General features: G+C 43.0%; 2 protein-coding genes across 2 annotated transcripts in view; one reads left to right on the top strand and one right to left on the bottom strand.

The window, feature by feature from the left end:
- The window catches only part of T265_08359 (hypothetical protein), a gene marked incomplete at both ends in the record, with an annotated part of 39,620 nt that overhangs the window by 6,437 nt on the left and 5,728 nt on the right, over nt 1–27,455 (bottom strand). The window contains one exon of the mRNA XM_009174135.1: nt 25,124–25,194. Within this exon, the coding sequence (XP_009172399.1) occupies nt 25,124–25,194 (71 nt within the window). The remainder of the gene's footprint in view (nt 1–25,123; nt 25,195–27,455) is intronic.
- The window catches only part of T265_08358 (hypothetical protein), a gene marked incomplete at both ends in the record, with an annotated part of 40,001 nt that overhangs the window by 356 nt on the left and 12,190 nt on the right, over nt 1–27,455 (top strand). The window lies entirely within an intron of this gene.

A 27,455-nucleotide genomic window follows, 5' to 3' on the forward strand; every position in this document is an offset into this window, starting at 1 on the left:
GCTAAATTTGTCTGTTTGTTGCACTTGTTCGCTGCCATAGCGGGGCATCTCCTCTCCAGCATTATATATCAACTTCTCTTCCTCTTATTCATCGCTCACCTTCAGACAAGTTAGTCAGGCGTCTTTCTAGTGTGGTCTCTATCGCTGGAGATTTCAGTGCACAACTAAGGTACCTTAGTTCGTTGCAGACCCTACTTGGTGATACGTTTATTGTGAGCGTAGTCTCCACAGTGACCGTTTTTTTAACTTCGCACCGTCCACCAGTTGTCTCTCTGCTGCATCGGGTTTACTTTTAGTTGGCGCCGTCAAGCTATCTGGTATTCCTACACTACCATGGAGACGAATTGGTCGAATCCCCGTTGTCTATTGATAGTTAGGCTCAGTACTTGACTGCCGGTTATTCTGGAGTACGTGGTTGACTCAAGTCATGCTATTTTCCTGTGAGAATTATTAGATTACCTAAGTAAAGTTGAAGGGCAAGTCTCGTTTGGCAGTCGGGAAGTATTGTGAACCATGGACAAAGCAAACGTGTGCTTCAAAATGCGTCTCCTTGGAAGACATAAGTGAAAACTGGGGACAGCCGATCATTGTCATGCGCCACGCTGGAATTCAACGTACGGTGTTTCCGAGCGAACACTCAAGAACCACCGTATCCCAAAGTGATCGGCCAGTCCTTAATTTCAAAAGTATCCATCTGGGCCTAGCCCACAAGGAACTTATGTGTAAATAGGGAGGTGTGACGGAATTAGAAACCGTAATATATGGAGAGAAAACTAGTACGACAGGAAACGCATGTGAGCTGTTTTCGATAGTCCGCATTACGGAAACCAGTTCAACATATGGGTTAATTGAAGACACTACTGAAAATGCAGTAGGAAGTCGCTTCCAGATAGTAAGACCTAATAATTACAACAGCAATTTCTTTGGTTCACAGCTTCCCTACCTGTCTTGCATTCTACAGGTGGTCTGTGCGTTTAGCTATCCGTTCAGTTCATGGACTGCCGAGGTGTTCTTACCCGAGGCGACACATGACTGTCGGGCCAAATGAGTTTCCCCAGGGTGAGTTGCCTGCTGCAGCGAAACTTTGTCTGTTGTCGTTACTAGATATTTGGACTGACAAGGGAACAAGTTCGTGTTCCAGGCACCTAAAGCCAAGCAACACCCACATACTTGACGTTTGTGTGTAGTAACAGGTGACGCCTTACTTCGGCACGTGGGACGGAACTGAGAATTTCAGGCACTACTATGAACAAGTAGTGGGTGTTTGATTGCGCCAAATTCTGGAAGAGTACTGCATACTTTAGGCGAATATTTGAGACTCTCCTCACCTCCAAATTGGTACGTATTTCTTAATTTCCTTAAAAGTTGTCCCCGAGGGAAGTAAGCCTGAGATTGATTTCAAATCTATCTGAATTACTAGAGGTAAGCTGTCTCCTAGGTTGAAATGTCTTTAGAGCGTATACCACTCCACACTCAAGACTTAGGTTGCTCGGAGTTGGTGAGGCTAACGAGTATACATCCAGAAACCCCTAATTTGAACTCAGGTGACTGGCGAAATGTAATCAGTACTAGGGCGCGCTTCAGAGTATAGCTCACACAGATCAACTTTTGCTGACAGAAATCAGTCGCTCTATAGAATCCACTTTGTAGAATCCATGTGGGCACACAGAAGTGCATCCATTGGCGATCAAGACTATTCTGTTCGACGTGTTCCGCTACATGGTTAACGGTTGGCAACCTAAATTGAACCATCTTCGATATAGCTTGTTACTCTAGTGCCCTTGGAATGCTATCCCAACCAAAACTACTCAAGGTTTCTTTGGTAAACGCGTTTTTCGCGTGGCTCGCTGCACAGCTCGGCTGATGGAATTACGGTTTCGCGCTCTAGAATATGTGAGATTTGGACCGTAAGCAGCCTCCGGTATGTAAGATACTCTCAGACAAACGAACTCACGGTTTGCGCAGAGACCGACGGTAGGTAGGTCGTTTCACGGCATTCGATAGAAATCACAACCCATCGAGCAACAACCTTTTTTTCTGCTTATTCCTCGATTTCCGTTTTGTTTTTTTTGCTTAGAAAGGTGCAATTCAAGTATGCCAAATTCACTTAACGGGCAATTATTGTTACTCGTTCTATTTTATGGGCAAGTTAATAAGCCGAACAACCGTTCCTTCACAATAGTTGTGCGGAATTATGCTTCAGTCTCATGGCTCCAAGCGTGTACTCGCAAGAGCGTTTGATTCCCGCGGGTTCCATGGATTCGTGGAGTGGGATCTTAATGTACTTTGTACTCGGTATTCGCGCAGTTCTGATCGTGTAAGGGTGCACACTAAACCGTTCAAGAATCCTCGCATGAAACCTTGGGATTTTTCCTTACAGCTCCGTCTCTCCGAGCTTATGAGATTGGCACTTTAAAGGAGAATGAATGTTGGCATCCAAGTCACATTTTTTCCTTACAGCTCCGTCTCTCCGAGCTCAAAGGAGAATGAATGTTGGCATCTAAGTCACATCTAGAGGATGGCTTGCTGACACGGTCTAAGCAGTTGGCATTATCTTGTTAGTTGACAACTATCAGTCCGGACGATGTGCTCCGAATTAAGTGTTGGGACTGGTTTTATGTTTTGGTGGGCACTTGGTACGTTAAATATGCTATCCCATTCCAGAATTTCCAGTCTGAGACTCCTTAAAGAAGAGATTGTGTTTGTTGACTGGGATACGCAGTCGGGCAGATGTACCGGGGCAGACATAGTCAACCTAAGAGGCACAAACAACATATAACAACTTCCCCTATTTTAACCATCAGAGACTTTTCTGAGACAAACGGCTGTGCATGCAGGACAGATAAGAGAATAGCTTTAATTTGTCCCCTATTTTAACCATCAGAGACTTTTCTGTGCATGCAGCTTAGGGATGTATGGTGAATGGTTGATTAGTGAGAAGTTGTATGCGCGAATGGTACTTTCTGGTTGTCCAAGCCGAAGAATGAAGTTTGGGTGACCCAAAAGTCTGACTCACAAGGTAGTGGGTGGGTGGAGGCATGGTTGTGTTCGAGGAATTTTTTCTAGCCTCTGACCCAATCGTGCTAGCTGTAAGGTGACGTTTCTTAGGCTTTCTTTCTGGGACGCCTCCCAACAATCTGGCACCTGAGGGCTGACTCTGTCTGAGAGAGCAAAGGATAAGGCATGGATGCCTGACTGTTGATGCTACTGCTCACAGCAGCTGTTTTTGAGCCGCATCAGCCTTGTGAAATCGTTTAATTCGTTCTTCCGACAAATGGTTATGGTCAACATTTGGGTGAGCAGAATGAGTGGATTTTAGGGTCGATCGTTGCGACATCGCCGCTTCTTTAGGCATTGAAATGTTAGCCCCCTGGGGGATTTTCTTTGCCGTTCTCAAACTCCTGTGGCAGCGAATAGGGTAAAATGGTCACCAGATCACCTCGTAATATGGTTTTTTGCGGTATGGGAGATCTACTTGATCATCCTGCTTGGTCTTCCTACATGGCTGGACATCGAGGAACGGAATTCCAGCCAATGTGGTCCACAGAATCAGTACAGCACTAAAGCCCAACAGCCACGAAAGTATGACAGATTTAGATGGGGCCGCCCGGTGAAGACACCTAGTGGCGGTCAGTCCACAACTTGGTGACGACGCATGAAAGTCCTTACTGGTTAATTCACTCGCTTTAGTAGTCACCAACTTGCTGGATAAGGCCCTCGAGATGAAACAAACTGATGGTTAGTGAACCTGGCAATAGGGCTATGACATACAACAACATACAGCTGATGCTATTTGTATGTGTTCAGTTAAGGCCAAGATATCGACTTCCTTCTAAATAGTTTGAAGATAAGCAAAGGCATCGGTGAGCTCACCTCTTAAAAGGGAAATGATGCTTAACTAACTAGTAAACTATATCCCGTTTGTCGCGTAACTAAGATGTTCACCTCAAAGCAACGACCGTAAGTGTACTGTGTCGCAAACCGTATAAGCGGAAGCACGAAGAGAGGACCTACCCACCCAAAAGCACAATGATGATACCTTCCAGGGTGGCGATGAAACGTTCGCAACTGCTAAGCCCAGCGAACAGATCAACGGCCAACTCATCAACTGCCATCCCATAAGTGCTCTCAACTTTTTGAGAAATTCAGTACACGTTGCATCATGGTTATATTAGGGGACAAAAACGTGGGACCCTTTGTCAGAGACTGAGAGAGCAAAGGATAAGGCATGGATGCCTGACTGTTGACGCTACTGCTCACAGCAGCTGTTTTTGAGCCGCATCAGCCTTGTGAAATGGTTTATTCGTTCTTCCGACAAATGGTTATGGTCAACATTTGGGTGAGCAGAATGAGTGGATTTTAGGGTCGATCGTTGCGACATCGCCGCTTCTTTAGGCATTGAAATGTTAGCCCCCTGGGGGATTTTCTTTGCCGTTCTCAAACTCCTGTGGCAGCGAATAGGGTAAAATGGTCACCAGATCACCTCGTAATATGGTTTTTTGCGGTATGGGAGATCTACTTGATCATCCTGCTTGATCTTCCTACATGGCTGGACATCGAGGAACGGAATTCCAGCCAATGTGGTCCACAGAATCAGTACAGCACTAAAGCCCAACAGCCACGAAAGTATGACAGATTTAGATGGGGCCGCCCGGTGAAGACACCTAGTGGCGGTCAGTCCACAACTTGGTGACGACGCATGAAAGTCCTTACTGGTTAATTCACTCGCTTTAGTAGTCACCAACTTGCTGGATAAGGCCCTCGAGATGAAACAAACTGATGGTTAGTGAACCTGGCAATAGGGCTATGACATACAACAACATACAGCTGATGCTATTTGTATGTGTTCAGTTAAGGCCAAGATATCGACTTCCTTCTAAATAGTTTGAAGATAAGCAAAGGCATCGATGAGCTCACCTCTTAAAAGGGAAATGATGCTTAACTAACTAGTAAACTATATCCCGTTTGTCGCGTAACTAAGATGTTCACCTCAAAGCAACGACCGTAAGTGTACTGTGTCGCAAACCGTATAAGCGGAAGCACGAAGAGAGGACCTACCCACCCAAAAGCACAATGATGATACCTTCCAGGGTGGCGATGAAACGTTCGCAACTGCTAAGCCCAGCGAACAGATCAACGGCCAACTCATCAACTGCCATCCCATAAGTGCTCTCAACTTTTTGAGAAATTCAGTACACGTTGCATCATGGTTATATTAGGGGACAAAAACGTGGGACCCTTTGTCAGAGAGTCCCGCGACGTCTATTGCAATTTTCAGTAACCTGGTGCAGTAATAGTGGATCGAAGACATTATGTGCGAAGAAAGAACTGAAGAAAATAAATATTTCTCGCTACGGTGGTCTTTTTGTGGAAAACATTTCATTTTCCGGGTAGTTCAATTCAAAACATGATGAAGTATGCTCTATCGCACAGACACTAAAAACAAGCTCAAAATATGAAATATCTTCAAGATGATGGACACCGCCATCAAACATGGAACACATTACAATAAAATAACGAGAACAGTTAAATATCCTGTCACGGCATAGCTATCGACTTCGCATAATGAGCCTTTGCCCCCACATTGGGCACGCTTTTCTATTACTACCCGACAGAATCACAGCAGTTGGGTGGAAGGACAACACTTCTCACGCAAAACTTTCCACTCATATCTCCAAGCCGTCACCATGCCAAAATGCTGACAGGCAAATGGGGAAGAGTTAACTTGTGGGCACTCATTTACCTGAAGAAAACAAAAAGCGAGGCACCACCCACCACGTCTGTCTAGCAAGCAGTTGTGGACCCGGTCATTATCACATGAGCAACAAAGGACTGCTGAGTTATGGTGCACGTACAAATGCAGGTCAAGACCGGTTGTCGTTCAGTTCCAGTTGTTCGCCAGACTAGTAAGAAAATGTTTTCAACGAATTCGATTTAGTGTAACCGTTTCCAGAACGAATAGAAGGAAATCCATCTGATTTGTAGTTTTCGGAGATTGTGGAATTTATCAATGGAAATTTTGACCTATAAATGGAGTTAGTCTATTCCGGGAAGCACTGTATGCATGCCTTATCCATACTGAGAATCATCATCTTTGCGCACCTCACGAATTCCCGGGACGACAAGAACCGGTGTGTGAGTTACTTATTGATCTGGCACTTTTGGCGAAAAAATTTTATCTTCAACTAATGGTCGGGAGACTGCGTGTCTCAATCTGTCTGGAGTTTCGTGAGATGCGCACTTCCGGTGATGATAATGACGAGGCAACTGTACAGTGTTTAACCACTGGTTGAAAGGGCGCAGATCCGAAACTCTGTGTTTCTGACATGTGAACTGCTGACATTTCTCAGCAAGGGTGAAACAGCTGTATGTTTCTCGGTTTTTCAGTATAGATTGGCTTCACTGACGGGATGAGATCTCCACTGAATATTACCAAATCTCTTCACATTACCACGAAATAATGGGCAACTCAGTACAAGGATGATTTCACTTCCTTCTGGGAACCCGTTACTCGAAGAGCTAATCAGTACGTGTACAGGAACTGTTTGTTTGTAGGACTCCTGTTGGTCGGATAGCGTTTTTTCCTCTGAGTTCCGGCTTGCGCAAGTTACTAATCACAAGTGAACAACTAAAGACAGTAGAAAAACAACCCTTTTCTGAAAAAAAACAGCGAAATCTGTGAGTTTCGTTTTGATGCGCTCACCGAAGTACCTACAGCTATGTCGTACAAAACACGGCTGCATCTTATTTGTTTGAACAATTCTAGAGGGAGCGAGAGAGTCTAATAATGTGTGTGCTAAGGAGTGGAGTTCCTTGCAGCTATATCGGGCGCTTGGACTGCATCTGTTTTGGCAGATGATTAGAATCGTACAACAGTAAACTGAAGGGTGGCACACACAACCGGGGTTGCTGAAGTACGTTGTCCATAAATAACTGACTCGTTTGTGGTCTACCGATTGCCCACACAAGTTGTACTAGTCACGAATGCCATATTCATTGTCAAAAATAGCAGGAGTACGTTATTGTTTGACGTCATAGGTTCGGGGTAATGAGAGATTCTCAAAATGGGACAAGGTGCAGTTTGTATGTTCCAATTATGTGGACCAACTGGATCTGACCGCACGATCCGGTTACTTGGTTGTTTGCAATGAGGATTTTTTAGGAGAGACGACGAATAATCTGACTTGAAAGTATAACCTTATGCACCCTGCCGCCCTTTTTGGTGTAGCATTCATCCGTCTAGGCTTAGTCACGTGATTAGTTCGTTTACCGACTATTACTGACCGATGCAGTCCTTCCACAACTTGCATCACTGAACCGGATCCAAAGGATAAGTCAGTCGAGGCCACCCGACTTTGTTTGGAAACCATCAAAATAAAACTCGGAGGTACGAGAAGAACTTTGTGAAACTTCTGTTCCCGGACGGCTATTCACCTCTATTTGGTCTTCTTAATAAGCTTAGTTCTGCAATATTTGTCTGCTGATTTATGTATCTCTAACAGAAGCGAAGTAACTGAACACTATTATCCAACAATTCTTGCAATAGTACCTCTCTGAAAAGAGGCCGTCTTCATTCACTAAACCATCCGGTGGGAACAGCATATTCACGTGCTAAGCGCGAAAAGCGGTGCCATATCCATTACTTTACTGCCAAACATGTGGATGGACCATCTTAAGAAGAAGGGGCAAAGTGTAGAAATCCTACTACTCAACTGATGTCTTTTACGCAGACAGATATGGACCGGGAAAGTGGTTCTCGCGAATAAGCGTTTCCATGGTTTCATCGTTTGTCCATGGTGGCTCCAGCAGTTTCTCGCTCCCCCTTTCTTAGTCTCCTTTCAAACCCAAATAATATGACCAGCTTTGTGATGAGCTCATTTGTTAGTGTACTATCCTAATAGCACAAGAAATAAGAGGAACTTTAGGGGCTTTGGCTAGCATTTCCACTGTTTCTATACAGTGCATCTGCACTTCAGTTTTTCGCTAGCCACTGACAAAATCTTTCGACCAACATTTGCAAGTCTACAGTACACTTCACAGTAGTTCACTTTGTTAAACATGCCACAACATCGTCCCCCCAAGGTTTACCGTAGATCTGAGTTAGTCCAGCCGAACCGGGCGATGAACCGCTTCCGTTTTTGTGAAAATAGCCCAAACAAGTTCACTGACCGGTCTTTTTATTTTCCTCACTTTTTCCTGTAATAAGCACTAGACAGTTTAACTGATGTTCGTCTACTGTGATAGTATGTGTGCTGCGGATGTGCTTGCTTATTCGCTCCAGACGAATTTCGACTTTTCAACATTTCTAATTGAGTGTTTTCCTGTCATTCTATGGCATTTGGTTTTTTCTTAAAAAAAAGACAAGCAACTGAGTTGGAAAAACTTTTGATTGACGTGAACCCAGGAGAGACAGAATACTAACACCATCACGATATGGAAAGTTTTTTTAAATTTTTGTCCAGATTTGAAACGTTTTATTGCAGAGCACTTTGGTTAACTCGGGGTGATAACAAATGATTCATTTAGAAATGATCTTAATCGACAATATTAAGTCGTTCGCTTTTTGATGAAGCTACTGAATAACGGACCTTTTAAGGCTTATATTAATACATATTTTGAGATAACCGTGATTTAGAAACCCACTTGATGCCTAACGGCCTCCATCATCTTGCCGAGTGGAAAACTTCCTTTGTGTGAGTTTCACGATGTTAGTATCAAGCAGGACTTATCACTTCACAGCTAAACAAACAACAGTGATAAATACTGAGAACCCTGCGTTTCTCAAACACATCAGCCTTTTGGAATCACGATAAGCGCCAAAACGGCCCATTTAATCACCTCATTCCGGTAGATCTTTCCGATTGGCAACCTACAGACTTCGGTAGTGGTTGCTCACTCTATCTCAGCGATTAGCTTAACACCCGAACAACACATTGTCTTCAAAATACGCTCAGCTGCATGCCAAGTTGGGCTTCACGGCAGACCCAAATGAACCTCTCGTTTATGGTGTTCTTCATTCCGCCAACTTCGTGAAATCTGGGTTCAAAGAGAATATATGGTTGGGGAAAACTCGAGGACTGCGACTACCTGATGAGCCTTAACAAAAGTCAAGCAGGCCGTAGACTGCCGAAGGGCTTTCAGCTAACCTACGAGTAGAATGTTGCACCTGTTTTAGTTAGAGTACTTTCTATGGTCTACGGTATGAGTAAGCAGAGGACTGAATAGAAATATGGTCTAATTTGACAACCGACCTTCCACCCACCAGGTCTCAGTGACTGACTTAAACCGTGTCATATTATCTGTGTTTGTCTGCATCCCGCAATCCGTCAGTTCAATCTCTCCGAATATACCAGTGTGCAACAAATTCAAAGCATGGTCCGCTACGGTTTTTAGTTTGATTAAGATGACCTTCATCCACGTTATTAGTTTGTAAGTGTGATCAGTGCAATAAGTGATAGGAAATCGGCACTCTTGGTCGGGAGTTGGTAGTCAGTTGACACATCCCTGAGGGACCGTTCTGAAGTTTTCATCCTGAACGGCTCTCATACTGCCCTTACAGCAAAAAAATTTTGTACATGGAGATGCGTTCGTTGGAGTGATTGTTCAAAATTATGGAGGTTGTTTTCTGATCGGGTTAACTGCTGTCCAGGTGGTATCTATTCTCAGACATGTGCTGTAATAAATGCAATTTGTTTGCCCTCGACAGCTTGTACTTCTTGGTGGCCGAAACAAATAAGTGTGCGCAAACTATCCTCACGGTACAGTGGTTGATCAATTGATCGTCGGGTATTAACCCGTATACCTTGATGTTTTTCGGGTTAACGAGTAATTTGCATAATCACTACACAAGTATTCTGATCGCCAATGGCAACAAACTTTCGGTCAGTGTGACAAGAATGTGAACCATCCAAGTTGTTGTCCCCCATGATGAGTTGGAACTGTGGAGGGACAAGCGACACCAGTTTACTTAAAGGAGTTAAATCACCCGTATTCCAAAGACAAGGGGACATCTAGATGCTATCAATTGGGTGCCGTCGCTGTGCTATGGAAAGTACTTCTTGTTTCGACGCAACACACTACTCACAAGGTTGATGGAGGCCTTCCTATCTGACCCTCGAGTCCTTGTGTCATTCAGTCTTTCATACAAGCGGGTTGGGGAACTAGGTCACATTTGAATCCTGTGAAGCGAACAGTGTTTGTCGTGAATGACGTTGTTGCTGTTTCCTGAATCTTAATTTCAACAGGGTTTTGATTGCGGAATGCCTCTGAGAGTCCGTGGTTCAGAGGTCCAAATCCCCACCATGTGTTTGGCTAGCCCGCGTTTGGTCCTATTTGGGGCTCATTGTTGTTGTCCCAGGAGTAGAGACGCAAAATATCCACTTAGGTAGTGTCCTTAAAGAGAGGCCATCACGGAATATTGTGCTCGTCATGAAATATCCACAGAAATTCCGTATTCTGGAAAGTTCAATTCCAATCTCGTAAAAGATCAACGATTTCATGCCCAGGAATGCTATGCGGCATCTCCAGAAGTGTCAATAATACCCGGAGCTAAAAACAATGTATCATAACAAACTTAAACAACCTAATTCAAGGGCATGGGTCAACGCTTTGATGGCTTCCGAACTCCTTAAAACCTCAGTAAAGATGCTAAACCAATTCACGTACAAAATTCAAATACAAAATTCAAGTATAAGGGAGTCAATACGTTTTTGAATTTCCATCAAACTGCAAGAGTCAACATGCCGCACAACTTTGAATCTTGCATTCATTCTAGTGGACGAACAAAGCTACTTGGCTCAGAATATTGTCCGGCCGAGACAAGAACAAAAGTAAGAAGACAATACACAACGTCATACATCAAACCCTATTCCTCACATATTTTGTTGCCAGTTTAAAGTGACACGAGAGCAGCCGAAGTGCTCTTCCACTAAAGTGAGCTCTAGTCTTCCATGCGTAATACTTCACCTGAGTAGTCCGCACAGAGTACTTATCAGGTGTGAATACAAGTCAACACTGTAAGTATAGTTTTTTTATGGTGGGTATACGGCGTGAAAATAAGACAGATTGCGAAACCTCTGGAGTGTCATAAAATTGCTGAACCAGATGCTACGTTTTCTCCTAAGCGTATCAGCTTTCTTTAGACACAGAGTTATGAAACGTAAAAGGTAAATCATTCAATTCGTGAAATACGAAACATCATCAATAGACTCTCCTGAACCCTTTCAATCCGGTCTGGTGAGGCTTGGCTAGAAAATCGTTTTCTTTTGACGGATAATCCTAAAGTATTCCAGAAGACTATGTTGGATGTTTGCCTGCACTGCTATCCTAAGAGCAGTCAGAACGCGAAAGCTGTGAAACAGGTTCCCTCCAAAACCAAATTTTTATAGGACCAACGAGAGACTCAGAAGTACAACCCGAAGTTCGCTAGAGTTTCTTTTGCCTTAGCGAGGGACACAACTGAATTCAGTTACATCCCTCTTCATTGTCTTTCTTCAATGGTACGACAGTCGGCATATCGCACTACATTTTCTGATCGCAACACACTACTAAGAGGTGATGAAAGCTCTTTGACACCCCACGATAAGTCTCACCCTTCTTCGAGCTCAGCAAGTAGGTACATTTTTCAAGGTTTCTTCGAATTTATCCCCCACTTGAACCCGAATGGGACAGAATATAGACAAATGCGGTGGTTCCCTAGATAGTAGCGGTGAAGCTTCTATTGTATCAAATGTAACATTATTCTTCACATATGTAACATTCCGTCTCAGTTCAGTCTTTCGAAGAGAAAACTTGCTTATGTACGACAGTCTAGAACTTGGCAAAAGTTTACTCGTTTGCTTGCCCAATACATCGTATGTCTGGCCAGTCAAAACACACTTCAGAAGAAACGGTAGAATTATCATAGATACAAATCGCACCCCGAAATAGCGCCTCTGGACTAGGTTTGGAAATGAGATTTTGACTCATTTGCGACCTATGAAGTGGCTCCTTCGACGAGAGAATGGCTTGAGAAAGGCTGAAACTTCTTCTTCCCCTGTATTACTCTATACTCGAGAGGTTTCGCATTCATGTAAAAAAAGCTCAAGTTGATTCTGATCGTTGACACGATTGTTTCTCCATGGGAACCCCACAACCGAGATCCTGTTAAAAGCAATCATTTCCCGGAATGGTTTCATCGGCCAACTACCCTTCTGATGCTGTCATCACCTAAGAGTTGTCTCTCCGTAGAAGGAAACTGCACAAAAGTCATACAATTATCTGTGAGTGACGCGAGGCTAACTCTACTACATCTAGTTTCAAGACTACCGCTACTATTCTTGCAGATGGGTACGACAAATAAACTCGAATCAAAGTACCGTCTGAGGTTGCCGCACAATGTTACAATACTGACTGGTAAGACCCCAAAGCGTCAGCTGTTTTGCCTAAGCTAGGATATGCCAATTTGTTGACCTCCGCACACTGAACACGTCACCGTTAAACGACCATCTATGAAGGATATAACGGTTTTTTTTCAAAAGGGTCAAAAGTAAATAACACACTCCTGACTGCTCCCCCAAAGCACAGCAGCTTTGAATAGACCCACGTACAGCCCGTCTCCCGAAAACGTGATTCTTTCATCAGATTTTATCAGTGATAGTTGTTGTGCCAAAAACGATGTATATATATGTGGGAAATGGAACAAACAGTAAGTATTTTGTCATGTTTGATAACTATACGAAGAGAACTGTAAACCCTTGGTGAACGTAGGACGCCTATGTCTCTAAATGCACGGGCAGTATTGCCGTTGTGCGTGTGCGCTGACGCAACTTTCTACTCCGTCTCGCAACAGTGCTTTGACAGTATCGTCTCGACTGCCTTTCAATGAAACCTCCAAGTTCAACGGACAATGCGGTCACCCACTGAATAGAGGGAACCATACACACTTCTCAATGTCAGCTTGAAAATAATGGGGAGTACAGGAACTGAAACAAATGTCTGATCACTTGCAGGATACATCGGCTATTCACCGTTTTTGGAGAAGTGAGCTAGAGCTGCTGTTAAGCGGTTTCCGCCGCGTCACACGTTTTAAACTTATTCCTCACAGTGTTTTGAAGGCATTTGTTTCCATATTACACAAAAAGTCAGAGATCGATATAGAAGCCACTTTCTGGTATCATCTTATGCTGCTCCGACCCTTTAGAACGACGCACCCCTTCAGCATCCAACTTTTTCATAATAAAGTCTCTGGAGGAAAATTAGGAGTTCAGAGGAAAGCAAATCGAAAAGAAAGGTAAACTAACCAGCCCTTACACTGATTACTTACTGTCAAGCAATCTTACTGCCTGATCAGTCCGACCGCAGTGTTCGTTCTGCGGACACTACAAAGAACGCCCTCCTGTTGTTTGCTTCAACATCCTGGTTGAGCTACTTCGGTTGTTATTTCACCATCTATGGTATGGCTGAAAATTTCGAATTAAACCATAGAGTTATCCTAAAAGTGCTGTCTATTGGGCTCCATTTTACGGTATTTGACGAAACTTCTCAGCCCGGCGTTGCTATCGGGATGACGGTCAATCAAAGGTGACTTAACTCATAACAAATTTCTTTGCAAGCTAATTCCAGCTTAGAGAACAGGGTCGTCTTCAAACAAGGCATACAATAGACCAGTCATGGTCCAACCACTTTTGGGTGCAAATCCTATTTTTAGGTTCTCGAATTAATCAGGACCTCTCTAATCCTGCTGCTTCGACTGGAGGGGCGGACCACATTCTGACACGAAGACGATGCGGTGAACACGGATATCCGCATTCCATAAACAACACATTAAATGAATGACAACGCAAACCAGTTCGACAACGTATCTTCTTCGCTATTTATTGGTGACGTCTACCTACTAATTACCTCTTGTATAACTTGAGATCGAAGACACGTTCTGTAGATAACCGATCAACATAACAGCGGTGATCAGATGAGATCGCAAAATTGCAACAAAATACTTGAAGTGGCAGTCCGATCCCGATTATACTACTTCAAAAGCCACTTAAGTGTTTCGCTGCTCTGGGACCTTAAGGAATGAGGCATTTTAAAATGCATATACACCTATGGCCTGCATAATTGGCAGTACTTTGGAACGCACTTTGAGACATTTAATACTACTAATACTAGTAATACTAATCGTTCAGCTGGAATATGCTTTTGGTGCATAGGTGCCGTGGCACCTGAAGGAAGGACAGGAGCCTAGACGCTGTCCGGTTGCCCAAGCCTAGATTGGGGCGATCAAGATGCCCAGATTGAGCTTGAATCATGAGCCTTCCGGTCACTAGGTTCGACCCTAACCACTGTCAGATATCGGGCTCCTCTAGGATATTAATCAGTTGCCGGTGCACTTCAGACGATGTACTTGGTAACCGGCTGAAATAAGTTTTTTCCGAAGGGTTACTGTTCATGATAGATGACGAAAGAAGTTCCAACGCAGAAAAAACTAAATAAAGTGTTCAAGAAGCTGGTATTTTTCCAATTGCTGTATGTCTTTGTCATTATAAATTTTTTACTGCATATGAGAGTTATAAACTCCGAATATTTCAGTCCTTTTCGACAACCAAATGGACAGTATTCAGGCGTTCGGACTTGTTCACCTCGCTCCATAACGGTTGAGACGTTCGGTTTCGACAACTGGGGCTGTTGCATCCGACCGTATAAAGCTAGACTGCCCGTAAACAAAGGGTTTTCCATGAACTTCGTTTGATCTGGACAACTTTACATGCTACATGTTCCTGATGTGCCCGAAAAATTTCACATTTATCTCCTTATAAGTCTGCATCTTTTTGGGAAAGTTATCATATTAACCTATGATCTTGTGCTATTTTTTCCTCCGTTCATTCATTCCTTTGAGCTACATTTCGCCGGTTGAGGAATCGCTTGATGCATATCTATTCCATAGACGTTTCTGACACCTTACCGCTAAACAGTATTTGGTTAATTTGAATCCCCGGAATCAACCAGGTCGCAACCCTTTTGGTAGGTTCTTCCCGCGTTAAATAAACGAGGGTGGGAGGACCTAAATTCAGATGACCTAACGATGCACACGTACCCATCCTAATTGGTTTATCTGGGCTGTCCGGAAATTATTTTAGTTACTAGTAAACATTGAAGTAGGAAGATCAAATTTAATTGGAACATCTGAGAACAACTTTCGAAAGCATTTTCAACAAGCCAAAACAGTTGCAAAACTAATATGTTTCAACTGTAAAAAATGCTAAGTCATCATTTTTACCTAGAGAGGCATATAGCTAACATATACCGCATTCATTTGTCTTTTTTGCAGTGTGAGGAGGTTGACTGTAGCCTTGTCTCAGAGACATAGATTTTAGAAATAGTAATGAAGAGCATGCATGATAATAGACAACAAAAAATGAACTAGCATCTTTCCACACCAATCTCCCAGCACACGTGCACAGGATTATGAACAGGACACGGCGTATATTGACAGTTCTCGGTGTAAAGACCAGGTGGGTTACCATGGCGATGATTTTCACTCACAATCTTCATCAATTTCGGAATCCGTTAACCCTGAGAAAATGGCATGCTGTCTGTCATGTTTCCGGTTTACTGCTTAGACTCCTAGATGATGGATAATCTCATTGATCACACTAGCACTCCACTCACATGGGATTCACGTGACCTTGACAAGATTCGGAACCCCATGATATATGGTTGTGAGATAAGAATAATCTTCCTTCCAGGGATCTATATTTTGAAAACTGCTTTATAGCCTAACAATTGTTTCTCATTCGTTGTCGTTTATTAGTTCCTTCGTAGTTTGTCTTCTAATTATCGGCATTATTCTGCCGTTGTTGTCCAGTTTAAAGTAATGTAAACCTCAGAACATTTTCTGTAATTTTGTGGCCAAACTACCCTTGTGAACTGTCGAATCGAGAAATTGTTGTTCATCTTCCTACACCATCGTGGTTGGAATGCAAATCACATCTATCGAAGAACAACCAGTACTATATTTAAACTCGATCTCAAGATTTTCAGGACAGGTTTACAAAACGTATGGCTTACCTGCGAAAGCAACCAGGCGGGGAACTCATAAGAGACACAGGAAAGTCCCATTAAAAAGGACATATCAATTTGATTGGTGGAGGGCCCTAACCATTAGACCAAAGCACCAAATCAACTGGCAGAGACAAGGACTTTGGCCAATACAATGAAGAAAATAGGGCAGTGCAACCAGCCAATCAATTTCGAGGGGATCGGACTATAACACAACACAAATCGAGAAGAGGGCCAATCAAAGCCAGAGAAAAAAACTACTTAAAGTAGGAGGCTTTGGAATAGCCAATCCACTCAGATCAACGCAAACCACAACGCAACAAACATCACAATCAGGCCAATAGTTTCACGAAAAATACTGTCCACCAAATAGCCAATCTTGTTAGAAAATAACGGATAATCTTCAACTTCTATATAAACTCACTCAGGCAATGAAGCAGTATCCCCCTAAATACAAAATGATAATGTCTCCTCATACGGTGACTGAACGTTTGTAAGTCGATTGCCAGGCTCGTGAACAGATCAACAGCCATCTGATCAACGACCAATAGTATCACTCATCTGTATTCTGAATGTCTCTTGTGGCCAGAAAAGCTTATTGAATAATCATTTCACTTTCTGTTCAACTGGCTGGTTAGTACCTACCTGAAGATCACTACTAGACTACTGAAATTTCATGATTAAAATTTTGAAAAACTAGGAAAATGTGGGAAAAGCCAGGCATTTGATTTGTATCCCTTCATGACGACGAGATACAGATAACGAAGGTGTCGAACCCTCATTTATGTCAACTTCTATCTCGTTTGTACGTAATCTCGGTGTGGAATATTTGCCGTATAATCTCCTTAGGAGAGAGCTCTCCCTATTTGTCTAAATTGGAGGCCAGTCTACTGCGCTGAATTTTTATTGCAACAGGTTGTGTACAAAGATGGCACGGAAGCTGTCTGGATTCTTTGTAAGATCATATCATCGCTCAACTACCACTAGTCATGAATACATGCCCCACGGCCTGCCAACTTGAACTTCCGTGTATTAATATGGCTAAGAGCTCAAGGAGAATAAGTGAACTAGGAGCGACATTGCTCAACCTGGAATCCTAACTAGGGGACATGCTTTCAAAGAGGGTCTTCTAAAAGAGACCATTCTGCTAAAGATTGTATAACAACGTTAACTGTCGGCAGGAAAAGCGGTTACCGACGGACAGACCACATGCTACGATAGTTCATAGGATTTCGGCCACCAGTGAATTATCTGAAAATTCTAACTGATAAAAATGAAGTTGGCGAAAAAGTTCAATTTGTTTGGTTTTTCTTAATGGTCCATAAACCTCAAAGTACACCGTTTCACATTCAGCCGAAGGGCTTCAAGAGCGGGAACCTAATCGTGCTGTTGTTACGCATGGTCAAGTGCTTGGTTATCATTGACTAAAATAAAACACTGGGATGAGGTGCCTGGTACACTCAGAACACTGGGACGGGAGTAGTGAAGCCAACCGGATCAAAAGCCAGGATACGACAGTATGGTTACACAAGTCCACCTTCACCATTCCACCACAGCTATATATTACCAAAAAGTTAGCCGTGAATCAGGACTGTTCACCAGGCAGCTATCCTTGGCAAAACATAAAAAGAAAGCGCGCGCTCGTTTGGTCAAGCATAGACGTGGACAGTGTGAAGGCAAAATCAGTATTTGACTTCCAGATCGATGTTTTGTGCAAACAAAGGCAACAGTTGTACGCCCACGTCCGTGAAAAGTGGACAAAGCGGAGTCAGTAGGTAGGCATTTTTCAGCTCAATCGGATTACCCGAATAGCGTGATGAGCGGTGCCACCGCCTGGTCCCGAGAAGTAGAGGTCGATAACCGAAGCATTTTGGGTAGAATGTGAAGGAAATTTTGCTTGAGAGAACTCAGTAATTATAAGGTTGCCGAAATGTTTTCCACAGTCTACTTCTGATGTCGCACCTTTTGACGGTTGGCAAACATTTTAACTTCATGACCGACACTTGAGCACAGTTAGCGACATTGATATGATGCAGGTTGGCCGGGGGTACTGTGCTGTGAAATCTTGTTTTTCCAAGTCCAACTCTCATTCAAAAAGAATCAGTTTGTCTCTATGCCACTGTTTTGTCTCATCTTATGAAAATACAACATTGGAACATGCGTGGCAGAGCATGACTGGCCTTCTCGTGCATGTGCCCTTGAACTTACACTTCCCTCTGACGAAGCTGAAATGCCGTAGACGTGAATCCGTTGGATACATCTCAATATAAGTTAACGAGTACAAATATAAAAGAGGGGGGTTTAATCGTAGTGACTAGTTCATGGGAATCCCTTGTAAGAACTTCAGGGCGTTTTTAACTGAGATTTCTTCCTTTACGTGGCAACTGTTGCAATTTTCGTTTAATCTCAAGAGGTCCTGAAAGTTACCAAGGTATCGGTTCGGAGTTTACACAAGTGGTAATTGTAACCTAGAGGTGACTAGGAGTGGAGCAGCGATTCATAACACGCTTTTTCTTGATTCCGATTTATCCATTAGATTTAACATCTCTAGGCATTGTGGAATCTCGGACCAATAACGGATCTTTTCCAGATAAGCCCCGCCACTGATGCAAAAAGTGCATGTGCGAAAAGTTAAGCGCCGCCACATTTTACCAGCTCCTATTCAATGTACGCACACAACTTCGACCTATTTTTGATGAAAACTATTCCTTATCCGTATGTAGGCTCATTTTGTGTAAAAAAAATTTTCGTTCGGACGTAAAATCTTAAATGAACTCTCCGACGCTTTCAACTCTCGTTAATGACAAGGAGACAGCAATACGTTTTTTGCAAAGCCCCGGAGTGATACATCAGCAACGCTTATGTAACAGTGGCCACCAAATGACACTTTCAACTGTTTCTGACAGGTCGAGGTGTAATGCTCGACATTGTCTGCAAGAAATCGGTCTTCGAAAGGGAACTTGGCTGGAGCGGTCTGGGATGGAGTTTATTGCTAGTCCAAAACTTTAGCGAAAAGCAAATTATCTATTAGCCACATGACCCCTGTTGAATGGAAGAACTTTCTTCACGAAGTTTGCGCCTGGTGGCTTTTGCAGACTCCAACAGTTATCGGCGGCCCAGGTCTACACGTCGAGATCGATGAAACGCTAATATCCCGCCTTAAAAACCACGTAGGGCGAGTCCTTCCCCAGTAGTGGATGCCGGGAAACTAAAGAGGTGTTCATGTATGCAGCGCCAGATCGAACTGTGGACACTTTGATGGGCACAATCCAGGCCTTCATTGCACCTGGAACTCACACACAAACTATCAAATTCTTTTGCACGTCTACAAGATGCAGAATTAACGCCAATATGCTACACACCGATCTTTAGTGAACAGCTACTTGTGAGTTCCTTTGGAGGCAAAGGCGTTGAAAAACGGACCTTTTCATGCAAATTATTATTGACATACCCCAATTTTACCCTTTTCAATAAAACCTAAAAGTGAAATTTTCATATCCTTTTTTTTCTAATAATTTTTAAGTGGCATGGATTAATTTTTTGGCGGAGCTTATCTGGAAAAGATCCCTAATAACGGCAATTTTCCTCCAACTAAAAAACTCCTTCATGCAGTCAAAGTATTTTCAAATTTTTAATTTTTAGTAGTTTCGAAGTAGAAGCTCTAAGGATGCACTCCTTACTACGAACGCTCAGTGTTTATTTTCTATCGACAAAGCATGATGAAGACGCATTAGTGGATAGTGGTGAAACTCGCACACATGTGAAATAATGGGAGCGATGCGTTTGAGCGAAATCCTCAAGCTAACGAATTGCAATTTAGAACCAAGTGATGATCGATTGGACACTGGCCTCCGTTTAGTGCGTTAGTGTGAATAATTTATGGATTGTTTATGAGGCGAAATAGACAGTAGCTCATTAATATATGAGCAATCGAATGGATACTAATATGAATAGAAGTTGAACCTGCTTTACTACTTTTGTCATTGATAACGGATTGCACTGAAAGTCCAAATGTCCAACCTAGTCACTCTGCAAGGGTGGATGGGTGACACTCTCAGCGGGAAGACAAATGATTAGTAAAAGGTTGGGAGCGACCGTAACTCTCAAGTTGAAACGAGAGGAACCTATAGGATGTGTGGTTTAAGATACTTGACCGGGATGTATATAGAAAGCCCCAGCTCCGGAGAGCATTATGCATTGATCAGGATCTGTTGTACCATCCGTCTGAAATACATAGTAGGAAGTGAAGATCCAACTGCCTGTTTCCTTCGTAGTTTTTTCCCTCTTGGTGTGTCACTCAACTGGAACACTCAACTGGAGCTTAGATTAGGATGGCTTTGTGAATAGACAAGAAGTTGCAAAGGAAAGGCATCCTGACAGTGAATCACAAAACTTTTTCGCCGTCTTCCTAACAGCAAGAAGGAAAAATCTGCCTCGAAGTATTGACTGAGACACTGGATCCTAGATGATGGAGCTAGTGCTGCTTCTAAAGGACGGTAAAAGAAGACGTTCTTCTTGGATATTAACTGAGATTCATTTGAGTCACATGTTAAAACTCGATTAGTGTGCAAAGGAGAGTAGTTCGCGAAGAGGGTTTTGTGCATTCCAGAAAGACATTCCATTTTTAGGCATACGCGAATTGAGGAGTTTTCTTGGTATCTAAGTTTGATCAATAGCCCCAGAGACTAGGGTTATGAGGAGAGTCTAAGATTACGATGAAATAAGCAGTGTCGCACGTTCACCATCTGTCGGAAAGAATCAATGAGCTTTATCCCAGAGTATACCCCTGGAAATGTACTCATGATCTACCAGGACTGTTTAGTTCCATTAAATCAAATGCTGAGTTTTTCTCGATTACTCACTGTTTAGACAAGTTGGTAGTCCGCTAGGTACATCTTGCCCAGTTTAACAAACCTGGATAGCAAGTTTGCCCTCAGAAAGAAGCTTGTGTCTACCAAACATTAGACAGATAAAACTTATACGACAGTACTGCCCCCTGGCAGACACCTCTGTGCACTGAGCTGGGGTTAGAACAATGGGATTTTTCTCATTGGAAACATGCATTAACACATGATCCACCGAGGATAATACACTGATTCTTTGATGTTACGACGACAGCAAATTGCAGCAACATAGTTAGAAGGTGGTGTAATCAAATTACCAGGAATAAACGTTTCGTCAGGAAGAGGTTCAGTTTCTCCAGGGATACAGTCGAATTAGAATTTTCTCTCACCAGTAAAATGAAATTGGGGACGAGATGAGTACCGTCGACGGTCCAAGACTGACCAAGTTTGTAAGGTGATTTCTACGCATTCTGCAGCGGCATGCTTTTTGGGTAATCCATCGTGGAAGTCGTTCATTACCGTCGTTCAGTTTTCCAAGACTGACCAAGTTTGTAAGGTGATTTCTACGCATTCTGCAGCGGCATGCTTTTTGGTTAATCCATCGTGGAAGTCGTTCAGTTCGACTTGCGATAAGGCAACGTGGTCATCAAGAGTCAAATTCGACTCGATTCCAGCGACGTCCGTACCACTATCCATCGTTAGTGAGTTCATTCATCTCCCTCTTACGAAAAGTTGAACGTTGTCCCTGATGGAATCTGCCTTATCACGCCGTGACACCAACCACACATTTAGATCCACCGGAATAGCGAGAGTGGTCGCCTTTCAAATGAAAATAATTCAACTCACAGAAGGCTGTATTTTATCAATCAACTTTGCATCAAGCAGCCCGTAATTTGATTCATTCAGGAACCAGATCGCGTCCTCTTACCGAGCGAATTCATGTGCAATCTCATTGACTATTCACACATCGTCTTAGCTGTTTCTTCAGTGAGACAAACCCCATTCCACTTGATGACCTTGAAAATGGTCCAGAAAACAGACCATATCCAGGATCAAAAATCGGTTATTAAACCAAAGCGACACAACAGACTACACGTTGGCATCGCTGAAAAAACATGATACGTTTGTAACCATGTTGTCTGACCTTGGCCATAAGTTTACTCTGCACCCAAACGTGGCCAGAGTTAACGGTGATCGTGTTTAGGTACAGTTACCTAGTCAAGTCGAACAAACCATCAGAAACTCGCATTCGGAAACTAATTTGGTTTAGCGAGAGACTCACCTGAAACCCAGCTGAATCTCTCGTTTGTAATGTTTTCAAGCAACTGAATGTGCTGCACCAGGTCGCCTCATGTTTCAGTCGCGACGATATTCGAGATATCGCAATACATGCATGTCTTTGTAATGTACTACTCATAAGGTTGCAGAAAATCCGTCGACAGCCGGTTTCGTCCTTTTTGGGGCTCATCAATAAACCAACTTAGCTTGCGAATGAGGGTATATTCGCTAATTTCGTGTAATGTGGCTTCAAGTAGAACGGAAACCCGTGGACTGCGCTTGCCTGATGAGCCCCGAAAAAGGGCGAAACCGGTCCTGGGCTGTCGACGGATTTTCAGCAACCTTATGAGTAATACACTACACAGACATCAGAAACTTGATTTTAGACATAATCACATTCGTGAAATCCACTCATTCGCCCACCACTTTGGTTTCTACTTTGACTCAACTGAATCCCAGCTGAATCTCACATTTATGGTATTCTTCAACTGAATTTGCTGCACAAAAGTTGCCTCCTGTTTCAGTTGGCACGATATTCGAGATGTCGTGGTATATATTCTTCAATAAATCTACTCACAAGATTATTGAAGGCTGTTGTCGAAGAGTTTTCGGCAACCTTGTCAGTAATTTTGTTCAAGATAATCAGACTCTTTCAGCCTGTCGTAAGCATTGATAATCAGTGTCCATTATTTAGGTTTAAGAATATTTACTTATCGCTGGACAACTTCACGACTTAAGAGACAGAAAGCGCGATCCCCTTAATATTTTCACCTTCTCCGACTTCTTATTCATAACAGGTTCTTCATGTTTGCACACGGCGCTGCCAAACAAGAATGATACCAATTGTCTGCTTTGCTAATCAGTTCTGATGTTTATAACCTCCCAGAGTAACAGCTCAATATGGAGTGTCCCAGAAATGACGTGACCCAGATCTGATATTTTTATACCGGATCTGATAACGCGTTACGAGACATGATAGCGATAAACCTCACAACGCTGACAACTCAACTTACCATTGACCTTGGGCGATGGAAACTTTGCACCTGGCCAGCGACTCCTGACCGAATAAGTGATTATGGTGCCTTGAAAGGCATTGAGCATTGTTTGTCTCCTCTTCAGTTTCTGCTCTTTACAGTTGCGTGTTGCCATGTCAAACATCCTCACATACCTTGTAGGTTATTTCGTCTGACAGAAAAACCATAGATTGTAAGCCATCGAATGGAAAGTTACCCTCTTTTTCTAATATTCACCTGTCATTTTTCCACAACTATTGCCCTCTTCTCAATTTATTCGTGAGTCCTTAATCACACGTTTGTTGAAAACTTCACCAGCAAGAAAAAGACATCTTCCCATTTTATTATTATGGTTTTATTTAGCTTCAATATTTACCTCTCGCTCCTCATATTCCATGAGTGTTAGCCCGACCATTTAGTTTCTGGGATGTACGTTGCTATTCGGCCCACGCATTTTCAAACCGCCCCGTTGTCTTCACCCATCTATGGCGCGGAAAATACACAGTGACACACCTACAAACGCTTTTCTTCACTTTCAGGTTAGTTGGTAAGTGATTTAACTGAAAGACCAGTGACCTTGATAACAATTAAACGGCCCAACGAATTCCGCATCCACCCAATGAGAGTTCGAATCTTGGAAATAACTCACCAATTTTCCTCTCATGTGACGCTCCATGTTTGTCCCTGTGGACAGTCCAGAGTAATGAAAAAGTGGTAAATTTTTCGTTGTCTTCTCCGGCGTATACCACGGTTTTTTATTACCCGAACGAACAACCCCATCTGAATGTGAATGTATGTTCTTCGAAGAATATTTACTGGTACCTCTGAAAAGAACGTTAGCAAAACAGCTTTTCTGGTGAATCCACACCAAAAGCCAAGCACTGGGCTCGAGTTTCCCTCTCATTGGTGCACATCTCCGCAGAGGTTTGAACTCTGCACACAAGTGCGTTGCCACTACACCACCAGCGCATGCTGGACGTATCTGAACAGGAGACGTCTGAACAAATTAGCATGTTAGAGCTTGAGTGTGTGAACGGAAGCCCGACTTCTCGAATGACGACCAAGTGTTGATCGATTGGCCTGCTGGTCAGCACTTCCCAACAAGTTAGCGCCACAGACGCTGGAAACCTGCTGGACGCTTTTTGTTCCACATGTTGATGGTTGCGGGATTTTGTAAGGGCACTGATGATGAGGTCTAATGAGAGCGTAACTCCTGCTGGACGCTTTTTGTTCCACATGTTGGCGGTTGCGGGATTTTGTGAGGGCAATTATGATGAGGTCTAATGAGAGCGTAACTCAAGTCCGGTTCTTTCCACCTTTGGTGTGGGCTCACCGGAATGATTGCACCGGGAGGGGAGGACAGTTGCTCAAAAAAGAGTCCTGCAAGTATGTTTCCTACAAAACCCCGCAACCACCAACACCTAAAATGGTTTTTATTCACACTGTTTTGTCCTAAGCCCAGCTACTACCTAGACGACTGAAGTTAGGAAGTCAGCATCATCCATCCGATTAAATATTATGCTTTTTTAACTCAATTTTGCGTATTTTTTCATACAATCAAATTTTAAAGGTACTAGAAAGTAGGAAGCTACCCTTTTGCAAGTAGACTGACAAACTTCCTGGTACCTCAAGTGTAGGCCGCTCCGATGCGCAGTAAACACAGAGTATAACTCATCAGGGGTAAAAGGAACTAGGTTTCTGCTTGAAGCTGGCTTTGCTCTGATGCGTCGCACCTAGGGTCACAAATAATGATGTGGTTCCCATTTACGGGGACTATCACAATACCTTGTATACAAAAGGCCTTCGTAAATCGAAGTAAAGTATGATAAATGTGAGAAATCAATAAAACTCCAACCGGAGGTTTGTTCATTAGTAAATTGTCTAGGCATGCTTTCCGCAACTGGAGTAGTGTTGGAGGTAGATTGCATTCAGGTTGGCTTGTCTCAAACTAACCCTGGCAACATTTTGTGAATGGCGTCTAAAGGATCGTCAACCGTATTCACCAGGATAGATAATAATATAGCCTGAGTAATACAAAACACGAGTTTAGATCTGTCAGTTCCAATCAAAACATCGACAACCGTATTCACCAGGATAGATAATAAGATAGCCTGAGTAATACAAAACACGAGTCTAGATCTGTCGGTTCACAATCAAAACATCGTTTCGTGGAAACCTGGAGGATCGGAACATCCTCAAACTGTTCGCATGACTGTTCACCTAAAAATGTATACGGTTCAACAATGACAATGCTCCATAAGTGTGTTCGGAGGGTTTTTCACCGAATTCGTTAAGACTAGGGGAACATGGCTAGCAACCACCGGTGATGAACAACGCATAGGTATTTACAGTAGGTCAAATTCGATTGACCGTGTTCACTGAAGACGCAACCCGTTAACCATTTCTACGATCCAACAACTGACTGCATTGCTAAGGCATTTGTGGTGCCAAGTTCAGTTGTTCCGTGACAAAGGATCACCTACCGAAGATAGGCAGATAATCTTCCCACAGAGGCTGTTTCTGTGTGGAAGAGCAGCTGACAGGGATCGCCCACTCTCAGCTTATCAACATTCTGACTAAAAATACTCCAAATGTTTGTAGGTATCTGAAACAGTTTTAGGTCACTTCCTGCGTGGTTCATTTTAGGGATATTCGAAATTTTTGTTCACTTATAGCAACTCTAGCCATTACAATTTATGCCGGTGCACCAGCAAAATAAGTCTAACGTGTACTGACTAAGAATGGACGACGTCAACGGCACGATCTGCACAAAATATAAAGTATCACGTTTCAGTGGAAAGCTAGCCACCACCCATTTCCTGAACGTAACAAACTACTGGAAAGATTGCTGAAAACTCTCCAAAATCCAACGACCAGTTTTGCCCTTCTTGGAGCTAATCAGGTAGACCAAGTCTCCTGTTTCTTCAGCCAAACTACTGGAAAGATTGCTGAAAACTCTCCAAAATCCAACGACCAGTTTTGCCCTTCTTGGAGCTAATCAGGTAGACCAAGTCTCCTGGTTTCTTCAGCTTTGTGTCCTACTCGAACCCATATTGGACAGGAGACTCAACTCAATCCAACTGAATCTCTCATTTAGCATAGATCATTTCAACCGAATTTGTTACGCCGTGCCACCTCATATTTCAGTCAGCACGATATTCAATATATCGCAATACACTGACCGAACTTAACTTAACTTACATCATTGCTTCCAGTTTTTCTGATCCTTATACGTTGGTCCGATTTGCCTCGGTCATTGATGCGCGAATATCAGAGATGCACCTAACTGCAAAAGAAATAGGGAAGCGGACACAAGTTGAATTTCGGCTGTTGGTGCCGTTTGTTCCCGATTGCAAACTATACCGCCTCCGGCCAGTACGCTAATTTCAAGTTCATGTGATTTGACTATATTTTGATGTAGCAGGTTCTCAACGTCTAGTCACATTCCTATGGACAGCTGATGGTCACGGAGTTGTGCGAGGAGCTTGTATTCTTCTATGATACGGAATCAAAACGTACACGTGATGCTAAATTTTATTTCCTGCCTCGTTTCTTTCAACCCACGTTGCGGTAGATGCGTGACATGCTTGGTTCACGCAACATGCTAGGACGTGGATAATTCAGCAGAAACCAGTTACTAACAGACAGTCCATCCAGCGCGCACATGAAGATTTTATCCACAAGTAATCAAAATTCTCAGTCCGAACATATGACTCCCGTTTGATTTACTGAATCATTAAATTTTCCCCCACTGCAAGCGGTCAGGTATCCAACATTCGATACTTTAGGGTCTTTCGTTTGCATTTTTTGCTTCTGAAACGTTCACCTCCCACTTTGGTGTAATGAATTTGGCAAATCCTTAAGAAAAAGGGGAAACACGAAACTCGAGTTTCGCTGTTACTAGAGTCCTTCGGTACAGATGTGGCCTCACTAGGGACTGAACTCNAAACCCGGTGTATAATATTTTGATAAGTTGTTGACGGATTTTTGGACTTCACAGCCACATTAATCCAGGAACTAACTAGAAATCCAATGACAAAAAGTATTCCTACCAAGTTGATGAATTATTCAGAAATGCATCAATATTTTTGTGAACACCACGTCCTTGTAAGAAACAGCAAAGTTCATCCCTGCACCATCGCAAAGTAGCCTAAACAAATTTGGGTAAGAACGAAAGTGGAATACAAGTCAAAGAATCCGTGAAAAATAAAGAATATAGAGTGCTAACAGATCCCCTGGTATTTTCCTCAAACCTTGAACAACTCTTGATTTCCAAACAGGGCAC

This window comes from Opisthorchis viverrini, assembly GCF_000715545.1.
Source record: "Opisthorchis viverrini unplaced genomic scaffold opera_v5_212, whole genome shotgun sequence".
Lineage (NCBI taxonomy): Eukaryota > Metazoa > Platyhelminthes > Trematoda > Opisthorchiida > Opisthorchiidae > Opisthorchis > Opisthorchis viverrini.